The 15,572-nt window shown below is 39.0% G+C and overlaps 2 protein-coding genes and 1 long non-coding RNA gene across 3 annotated transcripts in view; all 3 read right to left on the reverse strand.

The window, feature by feature from the left end:
* Nucleotides 1-15,403, reverse strand: part of LOC136252870 (uncharacterized) — a 30,128-nt gene extending 14,725 nt beyond the window's left edge. The window contains exons 1-2 of the mRNA XM_066045453.1: nt 15,394-15,403; nt 15,211-15,338 (exon numbers count right to left, since the gene is read on the reverse strand). The gene's annotated coding sequence lies outside the window, so the exon portion shown is untranslated. The remainder of the gene's footprint in view (nt 1-15,210; nt 15,339-15,393) is intronic.
* Nucleotides 3,180-3,749, reverse strand: LOC136253551 (tyrosinase-like). Its single transcript, XM_066046219.1, has one exon. The coding sequence runs from the start codon at nt 3,747-3,749 to the stop codon at nt 3,180-3,182; it is 570 nt and encodes a 189-aa protein (XP_065902291.1).
* LOC136252223 (uncharacterized) lies at nt 12,143-12,745 on the reverse strand. Its single transcript, XR_010699421.1, has 3 exons — nt 12,560-12,745; nt 12,353-12,510; nt 12,143-12,300 (listed from the first exon to the last, which is right to left on the reverse strand). It is a non-coding gene; the product is annotated as an uncharacterized lncRNA (long non-coding RNA).
* Nucleotides 15,404-15,572: the final 169 nt, after the last annotated feature.

Here is a 15,572-nt window from a genome sequence, read left to right on the forward strand (position 1 = left end):
ACCATCCTGTAGTTCAGCTACATTTCAAGTCACCCAGTAGAGAGATCAGGTGCAAAGAAATTATCCTGTGGGGAATAATTGACATTTAATAAATATATGTATATAATTTGTATAATTACTATATAATAGATTCAAAAATAGTTGAAGTATTAAAAATCATCTTTAAGTTCTTTTCTTCTTCCTGTGGTAAATAAAAAAAAAAACAGATGGGTTAAAAAAGCCCCAAAGCCAGCTATAGGCCGGTTTTGCAATATACAAATACAAAAAGAAGTGATATGTAATCAAAACAGCCAAGCTGTAAAAAAAGGTGCGGCCTCCAAAAAGGCCATGGTGAAAAAAGATGTGAAATCCAAGGTGGCGGCCAAGAAATGGCTGTGATGGTAGGTTAATGGCAAAAATTTTAATTACGACAATTCGGGTGAATTTGGTGCCAAATCCTAGTGGAGGAGGCAACGCAAATTCACCTGAATCATCATAATTAAAATTTTTGCCATTAACCTACCATCACAGCCATTTCTTGGCCGCCACCTTGGATTTCACATCTTTTTTCACCATGGCCTTTTTGGGGGCCGCACCTTTTTTTACAGCTTGGCTGTTTTTGATTAGATAATAAATATACCAGAAGTTAAGTACAACTACCAGGAGTTTCAAGAACCATTAATTGGATATGTTGAATAATTTCTGCTAATTTTGCTTGCTATATAAACTTGCTAGCAATGTTCATCACACAGTTTAAATACATCTTTTCAATAAGCATGCTAATTTTCTTTTAAAATGATGCAATTACTACATATGTATATAGTACTTAAATTGATGTGCATTACAAGACACCTGTGCAATGGTTGCTTGTGAATGAAATGACTTTAAAGAAACTGCTTTAATTTTATACACCAATTGTCTTTCATACAATAATACATCTCACAGCTACAACCATCTCCATGATCAACTCATAAACTGACTCATCCTGAAACTGTTATTTAGCTAGTTTTTGTCTTTAGGCCATACCAGCTAGTAGCTAAACATCCGATTGACAATTGCAACACAAAACACTCTAGTAGAGCAAACAAATTTCTGATGCAGAACCAGGGGCGGTGGAGCAGGCCAAAGAGTGAGGGGGACCAGGCCAGCTGTAAGTTGAAGACCAAAAAAAAGGACACAGCCTGCTGACAATAGCTGCTCTCCACCAATTATATCTCCTTATTTATAACTACACATATGTAGCTAAGTAACTTGCTACACTGCTTCTCTGAATTCTGTGACTGCTCTATTAGAGTATCCTTATCCTGACTGTTTTATTAGAGTATCTCAATCTTTTCTTGCAAACAGTGTCCCGTAACGTCTCCACCGCCTATGTGCAGGACCACCACTATATTTATAGCTAAAGTGTGATTATTTGTATCATAATAATTATGTGACTTCAGAACAATAAACTAATACAGACAGTGGTAGTTTTTATTTTATGAAAAGGTGTTTCGCTATACTGTAGCTACTAGTCATAGTAGCACTTTATTTCAGTGTATAAATTTTACTAACAATAGAAGCAAATTAAAAAAGTGATGTCAATTTCTTAAGGAGCTACTATTGTGACCTTAATGCATTTCATGTCCGATTCATGTTGTGCAAGCTTAATATTATATGCATGCAACTTTCACACAATTCCTCCATAGCATGGTTAAATACCAGGTCAAAATTTGAAACTAACGGCACACTCCTACAATGAGATAAGGTGCTTCAAAGTTATAGAAGTGGATGTGTGGAAGCCTTGTTTTGTCAAATTCAGTCACATAATTATGGAAGTTTGCAACATTATAGTATGTAATAATGATGATAATCACCCATGCAGTAACCTTTGGACATATTATACAACATCACATGCAATGGCGGATCCAGCATGGGGCATTTAGGGCAAACATCCCCACCACCTCCTAATTCCTTTTGTGGAGGAGCCATAAACGAATTGCTAAACTTTGTCAGGCTAAAATCAAAGTAATCACTTACCATTTATTGCAAACTTACCTGTGAAACCAAAGTCAAACCAGCTGAAAACTGTCAACCAGAACATAGATAATAATAATACGGGCCATATGTAGGGGCGGATTTAGGGGGGTGGCTAAGGGGGTTGTAACTGGTAGCCCCCTTTCCTTTCTAAGTTAGTGCTTGGCCAATAAAAGCCTAAATCTTCTATGTACATCAAAATCAGACTTATTTCAGGAACTATGCATCACTACCAACACAAATAATGTCTATGTATCTATACCTATTGTTCAACTCTGTTCCAGGAGAATATAGCTTCCTGTTCCTCAAGAGTTCTTCAAAAACAAGTTTCGATTGTGGCCAGTTACAAAAGTTTTAATTGTGGGTTTTGTTTTATTCAGATGATTAGCAGTGTTTTCCACTAAGGCTATGAGAGGTGATTAGTGTGGTTTTTATATTTTAAAATGAATTATATGATTCAAAAAGTGTTAGTTGGGTTAAATTTATCAGCTTCAGTATAATGTAGCTAGCTACCAACTCAGCCATTTAGTACTGTATATTCTTTTGGTAATTTGCAGTTTCATAAGACAGCTAGCTATAGCAATGTGCAATGTAACCCAATGAGGTTGCCCGATGGTTCATATCTCTGTTTGTAATAACAGGGAAGAATGGTACCAGGTATTCATCAATGTTATGGCCAGGATTCACAACATAGGTAAATGTATTAGGCTCATAGCTAGGGAAGTTGTCGTCAGAGTATGTGTCAAGCCATTCTTCATAGAGACGATCAACATTGCAGTGGTGCAAATAAAATATAGGATCATTGCTGGATATTGGGACTCCAAGCATTGTGCCTCCTACATAGATGTGCACCCTGTTGTGGAGTTCAGTGATTCTATATAAAGCCCCAAGAGAAGTCTGGACACACATTTGGATCTCGTGGGACTAAATACTCAAAGCCCTCCAAAGAATTTCTAAATCCCATGTTGGTGTCATTAATGCTGAATGGGTGATTGTCATAAGCTTGCTGTCTCAGTGCTATTGTAAAGTCTTGCCTGCTTGGCAGCATCTTTTGAACACGACACTGCACACCAGTAGTCCCACCAATACATCTTTCAATTGGACCAGTGGGTATACTTGGATTACACACCTGGTTTTGTGCATTGCATACAATTTCTTGACTGTTCGTACATATGGTAGTTCAGTTAGAAAAGGGGGCCATTGACTGGAGCTTCAACAGTGTTGTTATCTGCTGGTGGTTCAGCAAAATTGCCACAATTACTAGTACCCATTAGGTCCCATATATCGTCTCTTGTTTTCTCATCAGTCCAATCCCAGTAAGGCAAGCCAAATGTAGGATCATTCAAAACTCGTTGCATTTCTGTCTCTACAAACAGCATGTATCCTCGATGCCAGGTTGGAAAAGCTGGACCCTCATGAGCAAAATTAGGAACTGGACATGGATTCGGTTCATTACAAATCTGTGATATGATTGAAGTGTTATCACAGCAGTTAATTTCTTTATCTCTGATGGTATTGAAATGAAAAGACACAAATATGTCAAAGAGAGAAATTTCAGCAAATGATTCACTAGGAATGGTGATAACTGGTTGTATAATTGGCACCGTATACCCAGAGGCAGTATTTCTTTTGATTGTTTGCAGTACTCGTATAACTTTGTCTAGCTCAGTGTCATTAAGGGTTAATACATTTCTTCTAACCACTAGTAATGGTTGAGAACAGTTTTCACCAGTGTATCCACGTTTGCAATCCATACAATTGTATCCAGCATAATTCCCATAGCACGTGCATGCTTGCTGAAATATTTGGTTTGGCCATTTATATCAAAAATCTGTGTTGTTGGTGCCAGGCCTACTCTTCATGAATTGTTGTGCCATACAATATTTGCTGCCAGTGTTGCCCCCGTTTTCACAAGGGTCTACAGCTTCAGTTGTAATGTCAATACATAATCCCCTTGTATCCATGGGCTCCAAGCGCAGTTTCTGGACAACATTCAAAATCAAAGACAGTTTTGTCTAGAGTGCATTCCTTTGGCAGTGGCTGTCCAAAGCTTCAAAGTAAAAATAGTTGAAAAGTTATGATATGTGCATTAAATGCAACAAAAGTACGCAATGCCTAAATGTACAAGTAAACACATGTGTATAATGGTAAGCTGTATTTATGAAAACATTAGGACTAATATTATATATAGATGTACTTTAATGAAAAAGTATAGTAGCAGTCACAAAAACTAGCCAGAACATCTTTGGTATTCCCATTTCAACACTATGGACACTCGTACCTTACTCCCTACTTATATAGCTGCCTGATTAGAAGTGCAATTGTAGAATGCCTTATATAGCTGCAATGTATGTAATACATGTGTACTTTAATACTGTGTGAATCATATTACCACTAGATGACATTAAGTCATACAGGAAATGGTTAGTCCTACAAACATTCAAGTTATTACACAATTATTGCTACACCAACTCACAATATTTGTGATTGGACCCTTACTTGTACATGGCAACCAAATGCATATACAGTAAACGGGTTGTCATTTTCCCCTTCACTCATGTAAAAAGATAGTGGCTGCATGTGAACTTCATACATATCAAGACACACGGTAGTGTGTCGTGCGGCCCAAGAAGCCGGCGCGCAACCCCGTGAGTATATTGACAGGAAGAAAGAAAACGCAATTTTCGCACCTCCGTAGCTCTGTGCTGCCTTAATGAAACAACACGAATTTTGCTGTGGACACTCCCTCCACCTTCAGCACTCCACATTCCAAATTTGAGCGAAATCGCTTCAAGCGTTCCCGAGATATGCGACTTCAAAAATTGGCTTAGTTTCTTCGTTTTTTTCTTCTTATTTTTCTTCCTCTTTTCGCACACTTACAAAAACTGCTATAAAACGCGAACGCCTTATCCGATCGCCTTGAAATCTGGCACACAGAAGGGGGGTATAAAGGCGCATCTCTGTACCAACTTTGGCTGGAATACGATAAACAGGCAAAGAGTTATGAGCGATTATTCACCAAAAATAACACCAATATGTTGTCACGCCTACAGGGTAAACCGCGTATGGGAAGAAGCTGAAAATCGGTGGGTGTATAGGTTAACTATTGAACCTCAAACCTTTTGTGGTTTGAAAGAAATCGAGCTAAAAACCAGGAAGATACAACGAAAAAACCAACAGTGTGTAACAATTACGCAATCGAGATTAGCTAATAAAAAACGACTGCTTGCCACGCCTACCAGGTAAACCGCTTGGGTTAATGCTTTGAAAATCGCTGTACAGATGGAGTTATCATCTTAGAAAGGCTCTTCAATGGTGTAGAAGAATCAGACTTAAAGCCACGGAGTTATAACACGAAATCCAACTTGGTGTAGCAAGTGCGAGATCGAGATACTCTAATAGAGCAGTCATCGTAATAGAGCAGTCACCCTGAACAGAATTCAAGAGATCAGTTAGAAATAAGTAACCTGTATAGAGATCAGCTACAAACAAATCACCCTGTAGAGAGTTCAGCTACAAACAATTCACCCTGTTCAGACATCAGTTAGAAGAAGTTTTCTTGTAGAGAGTTTAGTTACAAACAAATCACCCTGTTGAAAGATCAGCTAGAAGATGTCACCTTGTAGATAGTTCAGTTACAAAGAAACCACCATGTAGAGAATTCAGCTACAAACTAGTGACCCTGTAGATACATCAGCTAGAAGAAGTTACCTTGTAGAGAGTTCAGCTACAAAGAAACCATTCTGTAAAGAGCTCAGCTGCAAACAAATCACCTATACAGAATTCAGGTACAAACAAATCACCCTGTAGAGAGATCAGCTAGAAGAAGTTACCTTGTAGATAGTTCAGCTACAAACAAATCATCCTGTAGAGAGATCAGTTACCTTGTAGATCGTTCAGCTACAAACAAATCTCCCTGTAGAGAGATCAGCTAGAAGAAGTTTCCTTGTAGAGAGTTCTGCTACAAACAAATCACCCTGTAGAAAGATCAGCTAGAAGAAATCACCTTGTAGAGAGTTCAGCTTCAAAAAAACAATCATGTGAGAGTTCAGCTACAAACAAATTGTCCTGTAAAGAGATCAGCTAGAAGAAGTTACCTTGTAGAGAGTTCAGCTACAAAGAAACCATCATGTAGAGAGTTCAGCTACAAACAAATCACCCTGTAGAAAGATCAGCTATAGAAGAAATCACCTTGTAGAGAGTTCAGCTACAAAGAAACCATCATGTATAGAGTTCAGCTACAAACAAATCTCCCTGTAGAGAGATCAGCTAGAAGAAGTTTCCTTGTAGAGAGTTCAGCTACAAACAAATCGTCCTGTAGAGAGATCAGCTAGAAGAAATTACTTTGTAGAGAGTTCAGCTACAAAGAAATCATCATGTAGAGAGTTCAGCTGCAAACAAATCACCTGTAGAGAGTTAAGCTACAAACAAATCTCCCTGTAGAGAGATCAGCTAGAAGAAGTCACCTTGCAGAGAGTTCAGTTACAAAGAAACCGCCATGTAGAGAGTTCAGCTGCAAACAAATCATCTGTAGAGAGTTCAGCTAGAAACAAGTCACCTTGTAGAGAGTTCAGCTAGAAGAAGTCACATTGTAGAGAGTTCAGCTACAAAGAAATCATCTGTAGAGAGTTCAGCTAGAAACAAGTCACCTTGTAGAGAGTTCAGCTAGAAGAAGTCACATTGTAGAGAGTTCAGCTACAAAGAAACTACCATGTAGAGAGTTCAGCTGCAAACAAATCACCCTGTAGAGAACTCAACTACAAACAAATCGCCCTGTAGAAAGATTAGTTAGAAGAAGTTACCTTATAGGGAGTTCAGCTACGAACAGATCACCCTGTAGAGAGTTCAGCTACAAACAAATCACCCTGTAGAGAGTTCAGTTACAAAGAAACCACCATGTAGAGAGTTCAGCTGCAAAAATAAATCACTCTGTAGAGAGTTCAGCTAGAAGAATTCACCTTGTAGAGAGTTCAGCTGCAAATAAATCACCCTGTAGAAAGTTCAGCTATGAACAGATCACCCTGTAGAGAGATCAGCTAGAAACAAGTCACCCTGTAGAGAGTTCAGCTAGAAGAAATTACCTTGTAGAGAGTTCAGCTACAAAGAAACCACCATTTAGAGAGTTCAGCTGCAAACAAATCACCCAGTAGAAAGTTCAGCTATGAACAGATCACCCTGTTGAGAGTTCAGTTAGAAACAAGGAATCCTGTAGAGAGATCACCTAGAAGTATCACCTAGTAGAGAGTTCAGCTACAAACAAATCACCTGTAGAGAGTTCAGCTACAAACAAATCACCCTGTACAGAGATCAGCTAGAAGAAGTCACCTTGTAGAGAGTTCAGCTATAAAGAAACCACCATGTAGAGAATTCAGCTGCAAACAAACACCCTGTAGAGAACTCAGCTACAAACAAATCGCCCTGTAGAAAGATCAGCTAGAAGAAGTTACCTTGTAGGGATTTCAGCTACAAACAAATCATACTGTAGAGAGTTCAGCTACAAAGAAACCATTCTTTAAAGAGCTCAGCTGCAAATAAATCACCTGTACAGAATTCCGCTACAAACAAATCACCCTGTAGAGAGATCAGCTAGAAGAAATTACCTTGTAGATAGTTCAGCTACAAACAAATCCCCCTGTAGAAAGATCAGTTAGAAGAAGTTACCTTGGAGAAAGTTCAGCTACAAAGAAACCATTTTGTAAAGAGCTCAGCTGCAAACAAATCACCTGTACAGAATTCAGCTACGAACAAATCACCCTGCAGAGAGATCAGCTATAAGAAGTTACTTTGTAGATAGTTCAGCTACAAACAAATCTCCCTGTAGAGAGATCAGCTAGAAGAAATTACCTTGTAGAGAGTTCAGCTACAAAGAAACCACCATTTAGAGAGTTCAGCTGCAAACAAATCACCCAGTAGAAAGTTCAGCTATGAACAGATCACCCTGTTGAGAGTTCAGTTAGAAACAAGGAATCCTGTAGAGAGATCACCTAGAAGTATCACCTAGTAGAGAGTTCAGCTACAAACAAATCACCTGTAGAGAGTTCAGCTACAAACAAATCACCCTGTACAGAGATCAGCTAGAAGAAGTCACCTTGTAGAGAGTTCAGCTATAAAGAAACCACCATGTAGAGAATTCAGCTGCAAACAAACACCCTGTAGAGAACTCAGCTACAAACAAATCGCCCTGTAGAAAGATCAGCTAGAAGAAGTTACCTTGTAGGGATTTCAGCTACAAACAAATCATACTGTAGAGAGTTCAGCTACAAAGAAACCATTCTTTAAAGAGCTCAGCTGCAAATAAATCACCTGTACAGAATTCCGCTACAAACAAATCACCCTGTAGAGAGATCAGCTAGAAGAAATTACCTTGTAGATAGTTCAGCTACAAACAAATCCCCCTGTAGAAAGATCAGTTAGAAGAAGTTACCTTGGAGAAAGTTCAGCTACAAAGAAACCATTTTGTAAAGAGCTCAGCTGCAAACAAATCACCTGTACAGAATTCAGCTACGAACAAATCACCCTGCAGAGAGATCAGCTATAAGAAGTTACTTTGTAGATAGTTCAGCTACAAACAAATCTCCCTGTAGAGAGATCAGCTAGAAGAAATTACCTTGTAGAGAGTTCAGCTACAAAGAAACCACCATGTAGAGAGTTCAGCTGCAAACAAATCACCCTGTACAAAATTCTGCCAGAAACAAATTGCCCTGTAGAAAGATCAGTGAGAAGAAGTTACCTTTTAGAGAGTTCAGCTACAAATAAACCATTCTGTAAAGATCTCAGCTGCAAACAAATCACTTGTACAGAATTCAGCTACAAACACATCACCCTGTGGAGAGATCAGCTAGAAGAAGTTACCTTGTAGATCGTTCAGCTACAAACAATTCACCCTTTAGAGAGAGCAATTAGAAGTCACCTTGTAGAGTGTTCAGTTACAAAGAAACCACCATGGAGATTTCTGTAATCAATATATGTGACCGGATTTGCGAAAAGGGGTCTTCCACACACATCCAATTCTGTAAACGTTGGAGACAATAACTCAGTGTTCAAGTAACATATTAACCTGAAAATTTCACCATGTATTCAGCTATAGTGGTGCCCACCACTGCCCAAATTTCAAGGCAATAGCTCTTTCCAATCTGAAGTTATCAATTGTCAAAGTTGGCAAATCGGATGTGTGTGGAAGACCCCTTTCGCAAATCCGGTCACATATGTTAATCTGTACATTTACTGATAAAATATTAAAGTACATCTACTTCATCTTTTCTTCTTCCTGTAGTAAAGAAAAAAAAACATAGGTTAAAAAAGTCCCAAAGCTGGCCATAGGCCGGCTTTGGGGTATACAAATACAAAAAGAAATGAAATCTAATCCAAAACAGCTAAGCTGTAAAAAAAAGTGTGCGGCTCTCAGAAAGGCTATGGTGAAAAAAGATGTGAAATCCAAGGTGGCGGCCAAGAAATGGCTGTGATGGTAGGTTAATGGTAAAAATTTTAATAACGACAATTCAGGTGAATTTTGTGCCAAGACCAAGCGGCACCAAATTCACCTGAATTGTTGTTATTAAAATTTTTACCATTAACCTACCATCACAGCCATTTCTTGGCCGCCACCTTGGATTTCACATCTTTTTTCACCATAGCCTTTCTGAGGGCCGCACACTTTTTTTACAGCTTAGCTGTTTTGGATTAGATAGAAACTACAGTAGCTGTATAGCCACAAGTATATTATAAAGCAAAAATGTATGAGCTAGACCTAATTATAAAAGCAATTCAAAATACTACCGTATAGCGGGTTATTTTCGAAACAGAAATTTTTGCACAAGAAGAATTTCGAAAGATTTTAATTTCGAAGAGTACACATTTCGAAGTCCGGATGAATTTCAAATAAACGGAAATTCGTGTCACAAATTATGAAGATGCGTGAATGTTTGCCGAAAACTGACTTACTGATGGAATAATCTCCATTCCTGTGCACTGGAAAGAAGACTGAGGGAGTCTCGGGCGGAATGAATTCACTGGCACGATCACGCTCGATCATAGCTAGCTATCGTACTAGAGCAGACGCTTGACGACCCATTCTGGATCACCCGTTTTCTGGTTATTGGTACAGTAATGATACAGTTTACCCATTATCATCAGCAATACTGAGCTAAAACTCGAGGAATACACGAACGAATCGCCGAAAGTTGGACGGTTGCTTTCACTTGTCGGAATTTATTTTCGAAAAGTAATCGGACGTGGGAATTTATTTTCGAAGAGAAGGGCCACTTTGAAATATCCGAATATAAACCTTTCGAAAATTAAGGTAAGGGAAGGCGTTTCCGGACAAAGTTTGTACATGTATTAGAAAATTATTTTTTCTCCTCAACGGAAGAACGGATTCTAACATGCTTGGTGTCGAATTGTAGCCAATGAAATAGGCTATCAGTGGTATAAATTGTGAGTGGTAAAGTGTAGGGTACTAGGAGAAAGAACGGTCTAAACTTGCAATTTGAGAAAATGCTAAAAATTTATGTGGCTGGGGTTTCCGGACACCAGTAAAAGTAGGCGTACCTGGCATTGCTATGGGAATTGCTGCACTCCACTGAGTGCCACGGCCCAGTAGAGACTGATAGCGTTCTGTTTGGCTGGTTACTTTATTTATGGCAACGATTTTTTTTGCAGCAGAATTGTGTTATGCTGCTTCGGATCTTGCAGTTGTCTTCCAACGCTTTCAAAGATGCGACATTTGATCTACTGCCTGGAAATCTGTACCAGCCCTTACCTGAACACAGAAACAGCATAGCTACTGGCCCAGCGGATCCTTGCTGCAGGCTTCTCCGGGCTGCTGGTTGTGTTGATTGCGCATTCAAGTTGACATGACGCAGGTAATGGGCTTGGAATCCAGTTGTACTATCTCTAAACCATATATCCGTTCAGTGCATAGTGTGATTGACAATTTTTGGTGCATATGGTCGCTCAGAATTACGAACGATGCCCTCAATCTACTGTTAACACGCGTATAGAGTTTTTTACACAAAAATATTCTACATGCCCAAGCAAATCGTGACGAATCTCACTAATCCTTGAAGCTATCGAGATAAAACTTTGGTATTTTATAGCACACAAGTGGGGTACTTAGGCACTCAAACCATAGCCTGATTGGTTTCCATTCCATCCTTCAGTAGCGGATTAAAAACGAAGTGTCCGGAATACCCAGCTGTCCGGAAACCCCCTTACTTACCTTACCAGCTATACGGTATGCTTTGAAAAAGAGGTACTCAGGCATAGGTCAGTCTTGTTACTAGTACCAAATAATTTCACAGAAGAAAAGCATCACTTTAAATTTCCTGACATGCATATACCAGTCTTTTTTGAATTTATCAAACTTGGTGTACAGTGGTGTACTGTGACAGTTGTATGGTTAACATATTCCTCACTCTTTATCTATACCACACACCATGTGCATTTCACGTCATAAACTTGATGCGCTCATGAAAGAAAACGTGTGACATTAGATGCCTGTCCTGTCATAGCGGACAGTGATATGCACACAAACACAATATTGTGCTTTTAGTCTGGCTGATCAACTACATGGGCTGACCTTATCATACACCATTCTAGACATAGGAAATTTACATTCAACATCAACACATAGTTGAATGCAGATCTTGCATCCTAGGCTGCATGTGTGGCTTCTCAGGTGCTTGCCTAGACTGCAAGCTGTCTGTGGATCTCAGAGATTTTTCTCTACATTCAGAGTTTGTGTAGCATTTTTGACTCCCTGCTACACATGCTTTCGGTGGTGGTCCATAGTGGGATAACAACTAGTAAACATCTCCTCTCTTGAAGTCCCATGAAATGTCTGTGCAAACAGCCAGGGAATGTCATGGAAATAACTGTGCTCAGTACTACTTCATGCGATGTCAAAGAAAAGTTTAAAATACTCTACACAGACTTTCTGTACAATTAAAGGCATTTGCCTATGCAGAAAATGCAAAATTGCTGAATTTTGTGATACAGTACCATGCATAATACCGGACCATAACAGTATAATCAGGGGCGTAGCTAGCCAGACGGTGGTGGGGGGGGGGGGGGCAGGCACCCCCCACAAAACACTCGACGTTGTTCATAATTGCACAAAAGGCTAATGACCCAATGATGGGCTAGCCAACATACGGTGTTGTATTGTTACAACTTATGTAACTAGCTACATAACTACTTCATTACTGATTGCTACCAGCTATCACTTATCAATGGAAATATTTTCATCGAGCATCATCTCACGTGCCACAACTGTACTCCAACAAATTCGTCCACAATCCAGTAGAACTATATATTTGTGAATATTTTAGTACAAATACAATGTGTCACAGTTACTTACGTCAGCCACAGTCTGTGCTGCAGTCCTAGCACACTGGCACAGTATGATGAGCTCACTGACTTCAGCCGGCGAAATTCAAACGCCATGTATTGGCACGAAATCCCAACTCTATACCTTTCCTGTTAGCAGAATTTGTAAGCTTGTGACGGATCATCTGACTGACTGACAAAATGAAAAAAATTAAACTGGCATGCCACTACACTGTACCTCTCACTGTACGAAGATCCAGTGTGATTAACTCGGCTCGGAAAAATAAAGTTGGTCCATTTAACACTTTATCACCTCGTAGGTTTGTAGCATCATTGCATATCACCTGTCACTTCTGAGTTGCGACTCTTGCGAAGTCACTTTGAGCGGGTCATCTGTTTAGATTCAAAAACATGCACTATCACGTGAGTAGTGTAGGCTAAATATAGAATTGTGTCTAATATTTTTGTTCGGTGAAGGCATAGTGTCTACACGGGGAACCCCTGGGGATTCGAGCATACCTTATTTACAGCGCATCGTTTCACCATTCACAAACGAGTTGAATGTTGTGTGCACTCGTGTAGTAGCGCACAAACAGTAATTTGGGATGCGTGTCAGTTACTGGAAAGCTTGTGACGGAAGTTTTAAAAAACATCACTTAGTGACGGGGGGACAAATGCCTCCCCTTGCCCCCCCTTGGCTACGCCACTGAGTATAATATTATGTATTGTAACTGCTCACATTTATAGACTATATTATAGCTAATAGCTAAGTAATGTCATCTACATTGAGTAAATTCTTAACCTACTCTAGGCATTTATACATGAACCACTGTCATAATATAATAATCGTTTCATGCAGGAGTTGTCTAGGGCTGAAGAAATACTGATCTCCTGAATACTTCCAATAATGTCCATTTATCGTCTTCCTCATGGTCAATACGGTTATAGTGGACACATACTTAATATACTCTCCAGGGGCGGATCCAGAGTTTGGAAAGAGGGGGGGAACCTTGCTGAAAAACAGTTGAAGACCAAAAAAAAAAAAAAGGTCACAACAATAATAGCTAGTTATCCTTTACCAAATATATCACGTCTGTTATGTAAAATAAAATCCTATTTATAGCTTCATAGGTAAGCTACACTGCCTCATGAACATTGTGAACTGCTTTATTAGAGTAATCGACTGCTCTATTAGAGTATCTCGATCTTGTATGCAATTTCTTGAAGGGAGGGGGGGGGCATTATGCCCCATCCTGGATCCGCCATTGCTCTCCAGCCTTACCTTGCTCTACAGATAAAAAAAGCTTTTTCAGTTAACTAAATTAAATTTAATGTTTCTGTTTGTTTATACAGGGATGACAGCATAAGCCAAGCAGGCTGCTTTCAGCCATGCCTTGATTACATAGATACATTCATTCAATATGTTCCCAGTTTAACAACTGGGTGGCTGTGAACAATGGAGGTAAAGTTTCTTGCTCAAGGAAACAACAGTAGAGAACCCAGCCTGACCATCGAACCTGCAACCTTTTGATTAGCACATTCTTAATTTCATATAGCTACATATTAAGCATGCACGCAAAACGCACAGTTTACCTTCCGTTGATAACTGCTATTTTAGGCATATTTGATGTATTAACAAAATCACTAAATATGTTTTTGCATACCCGTTAGCTATTTTCACCAATGTATAGGAGATCACTAATGTATTGCTAAATTTACTCAACTTAAGCTATATGCAATCAAACATCGAATAAAACATAGCTCAGGCTTGCCCCCACATGCTTTAGCATCTGTCTAGTATAATACACCATGCTAAATGATTTGAAATGGCCAACACTCCAAAGTCATCGTAAATATCTTAGATTGATCCTACTATTCAAAGTTGTAAATCATCTTCAATTAATACCTGAACAATATTTACCCTCACCCGCAAGACTGACATTAACTAGATCAAATCATCCTTGTAAATTTTACCACATTCAAACTTCTTGTGATACTTACAAATTTCCCTTCTTCCCCAAAACGATACTTGAATGGAACAGTCTCCAAATCAATAACATTAATAACCTATCCCTTGCAGATTTTAAACTTGTATTAACTATAATAACTAAATAAACTTTTGTATTAGCGTTTTACCCATTTAGGGGCTTTGCTAATTAATAAAATGAAAATGAAATGTATAATTCTTGGCGATCTTAGCTATTACCCACATGAATCGTAAGTAAATTAGGGGGCGATATTTTCAGAGGGTTTTTTAGCTGAAACCATTACAACCCGCTACTGAAATGTATGGAGGACAAAATGGATAAATCTTTCACTGGTAACCTCTAAAACCGCGAAACCAGCGAAAGTTTTCGCCTTCAAAATATTTTGGCACAACATACTTTAGGCCCCTATTCGGTGATTATTAGTTTCTCATCCAGCCTTTCTAATTATTATGATGCGGGCGGGAGGGTATTACCATTAGGCCATTATTTTATAATATTAACACACTGATGTACAGACCTTGTCCAAATTGTCTTTCTTTCTTACTACAAACATTTCCTTCACCAGCTGATTTTATTTTTTGTGATCGCCAGTTGTTTTTCGACAGTCAACTGAAAGTCTGCTTTGATGAAGTCGATAGAGCACGATTGCAACTGGCACTGCAGCAATTTGCTAAGGAAAACGACAGTTCTTCTGGTGATATATAGTGCATTGTAGCGTTCATCAACAAAAATTATAACAGTTTAGTATCACGTGTTCTTCTGAGCATGCGCAGAGTAAATAATGGCTTACCATGCGGTAGCTTAAGAAGGATGCGGGCGGTGGATGAGAAACTAATAATCACCAAATAGGGGCCTTAAGCGCTATCAAAGAGAATTCATGTTACTATTTTGACTTACAGACCTTGAATGTGCCATTCTCTTCCTAGTCTGGGGCGGCCTATTCTCTTCCATTGCTACCATTTACCATCTATTTCGTACGGTCAGCTCTTCATCACGTGATGACGTCTGAAACCAGTGGGGATCACTGCACTATTAAAAGAAAAACATTCAATTGGCACCACTAAAGTTTTCAATGAAACCATACCATCCTAAAGTTTGTTTTTTAAAATAACAAATCCTGTACGCTCACGTGAGTGTGTCGTACCTTCTCTGGATTGAACGCGAAGGTGGCTGGTGTCGAGGATTGACTGACTCTATATAGTTAGATTACTGTTGTGACTTTCATTTATGTACTAGGTTAGGTTAGGTATCATGTATGTATGT

The sequence above is a fragment of the Dysidea avara genome, chromosome 4 (genome assembly GCF_963678975.1).
Source record: "Dysidea avara chromosome 4, odDysAvar1.4, whole genome shotgun sequence".
Taxonomy (NCBI): Eukaryota; Metazoa; Porifera; class Demospongiae; order Dictyoceratida; family Dysideidae; genus Dysidea; species Dysidea avara.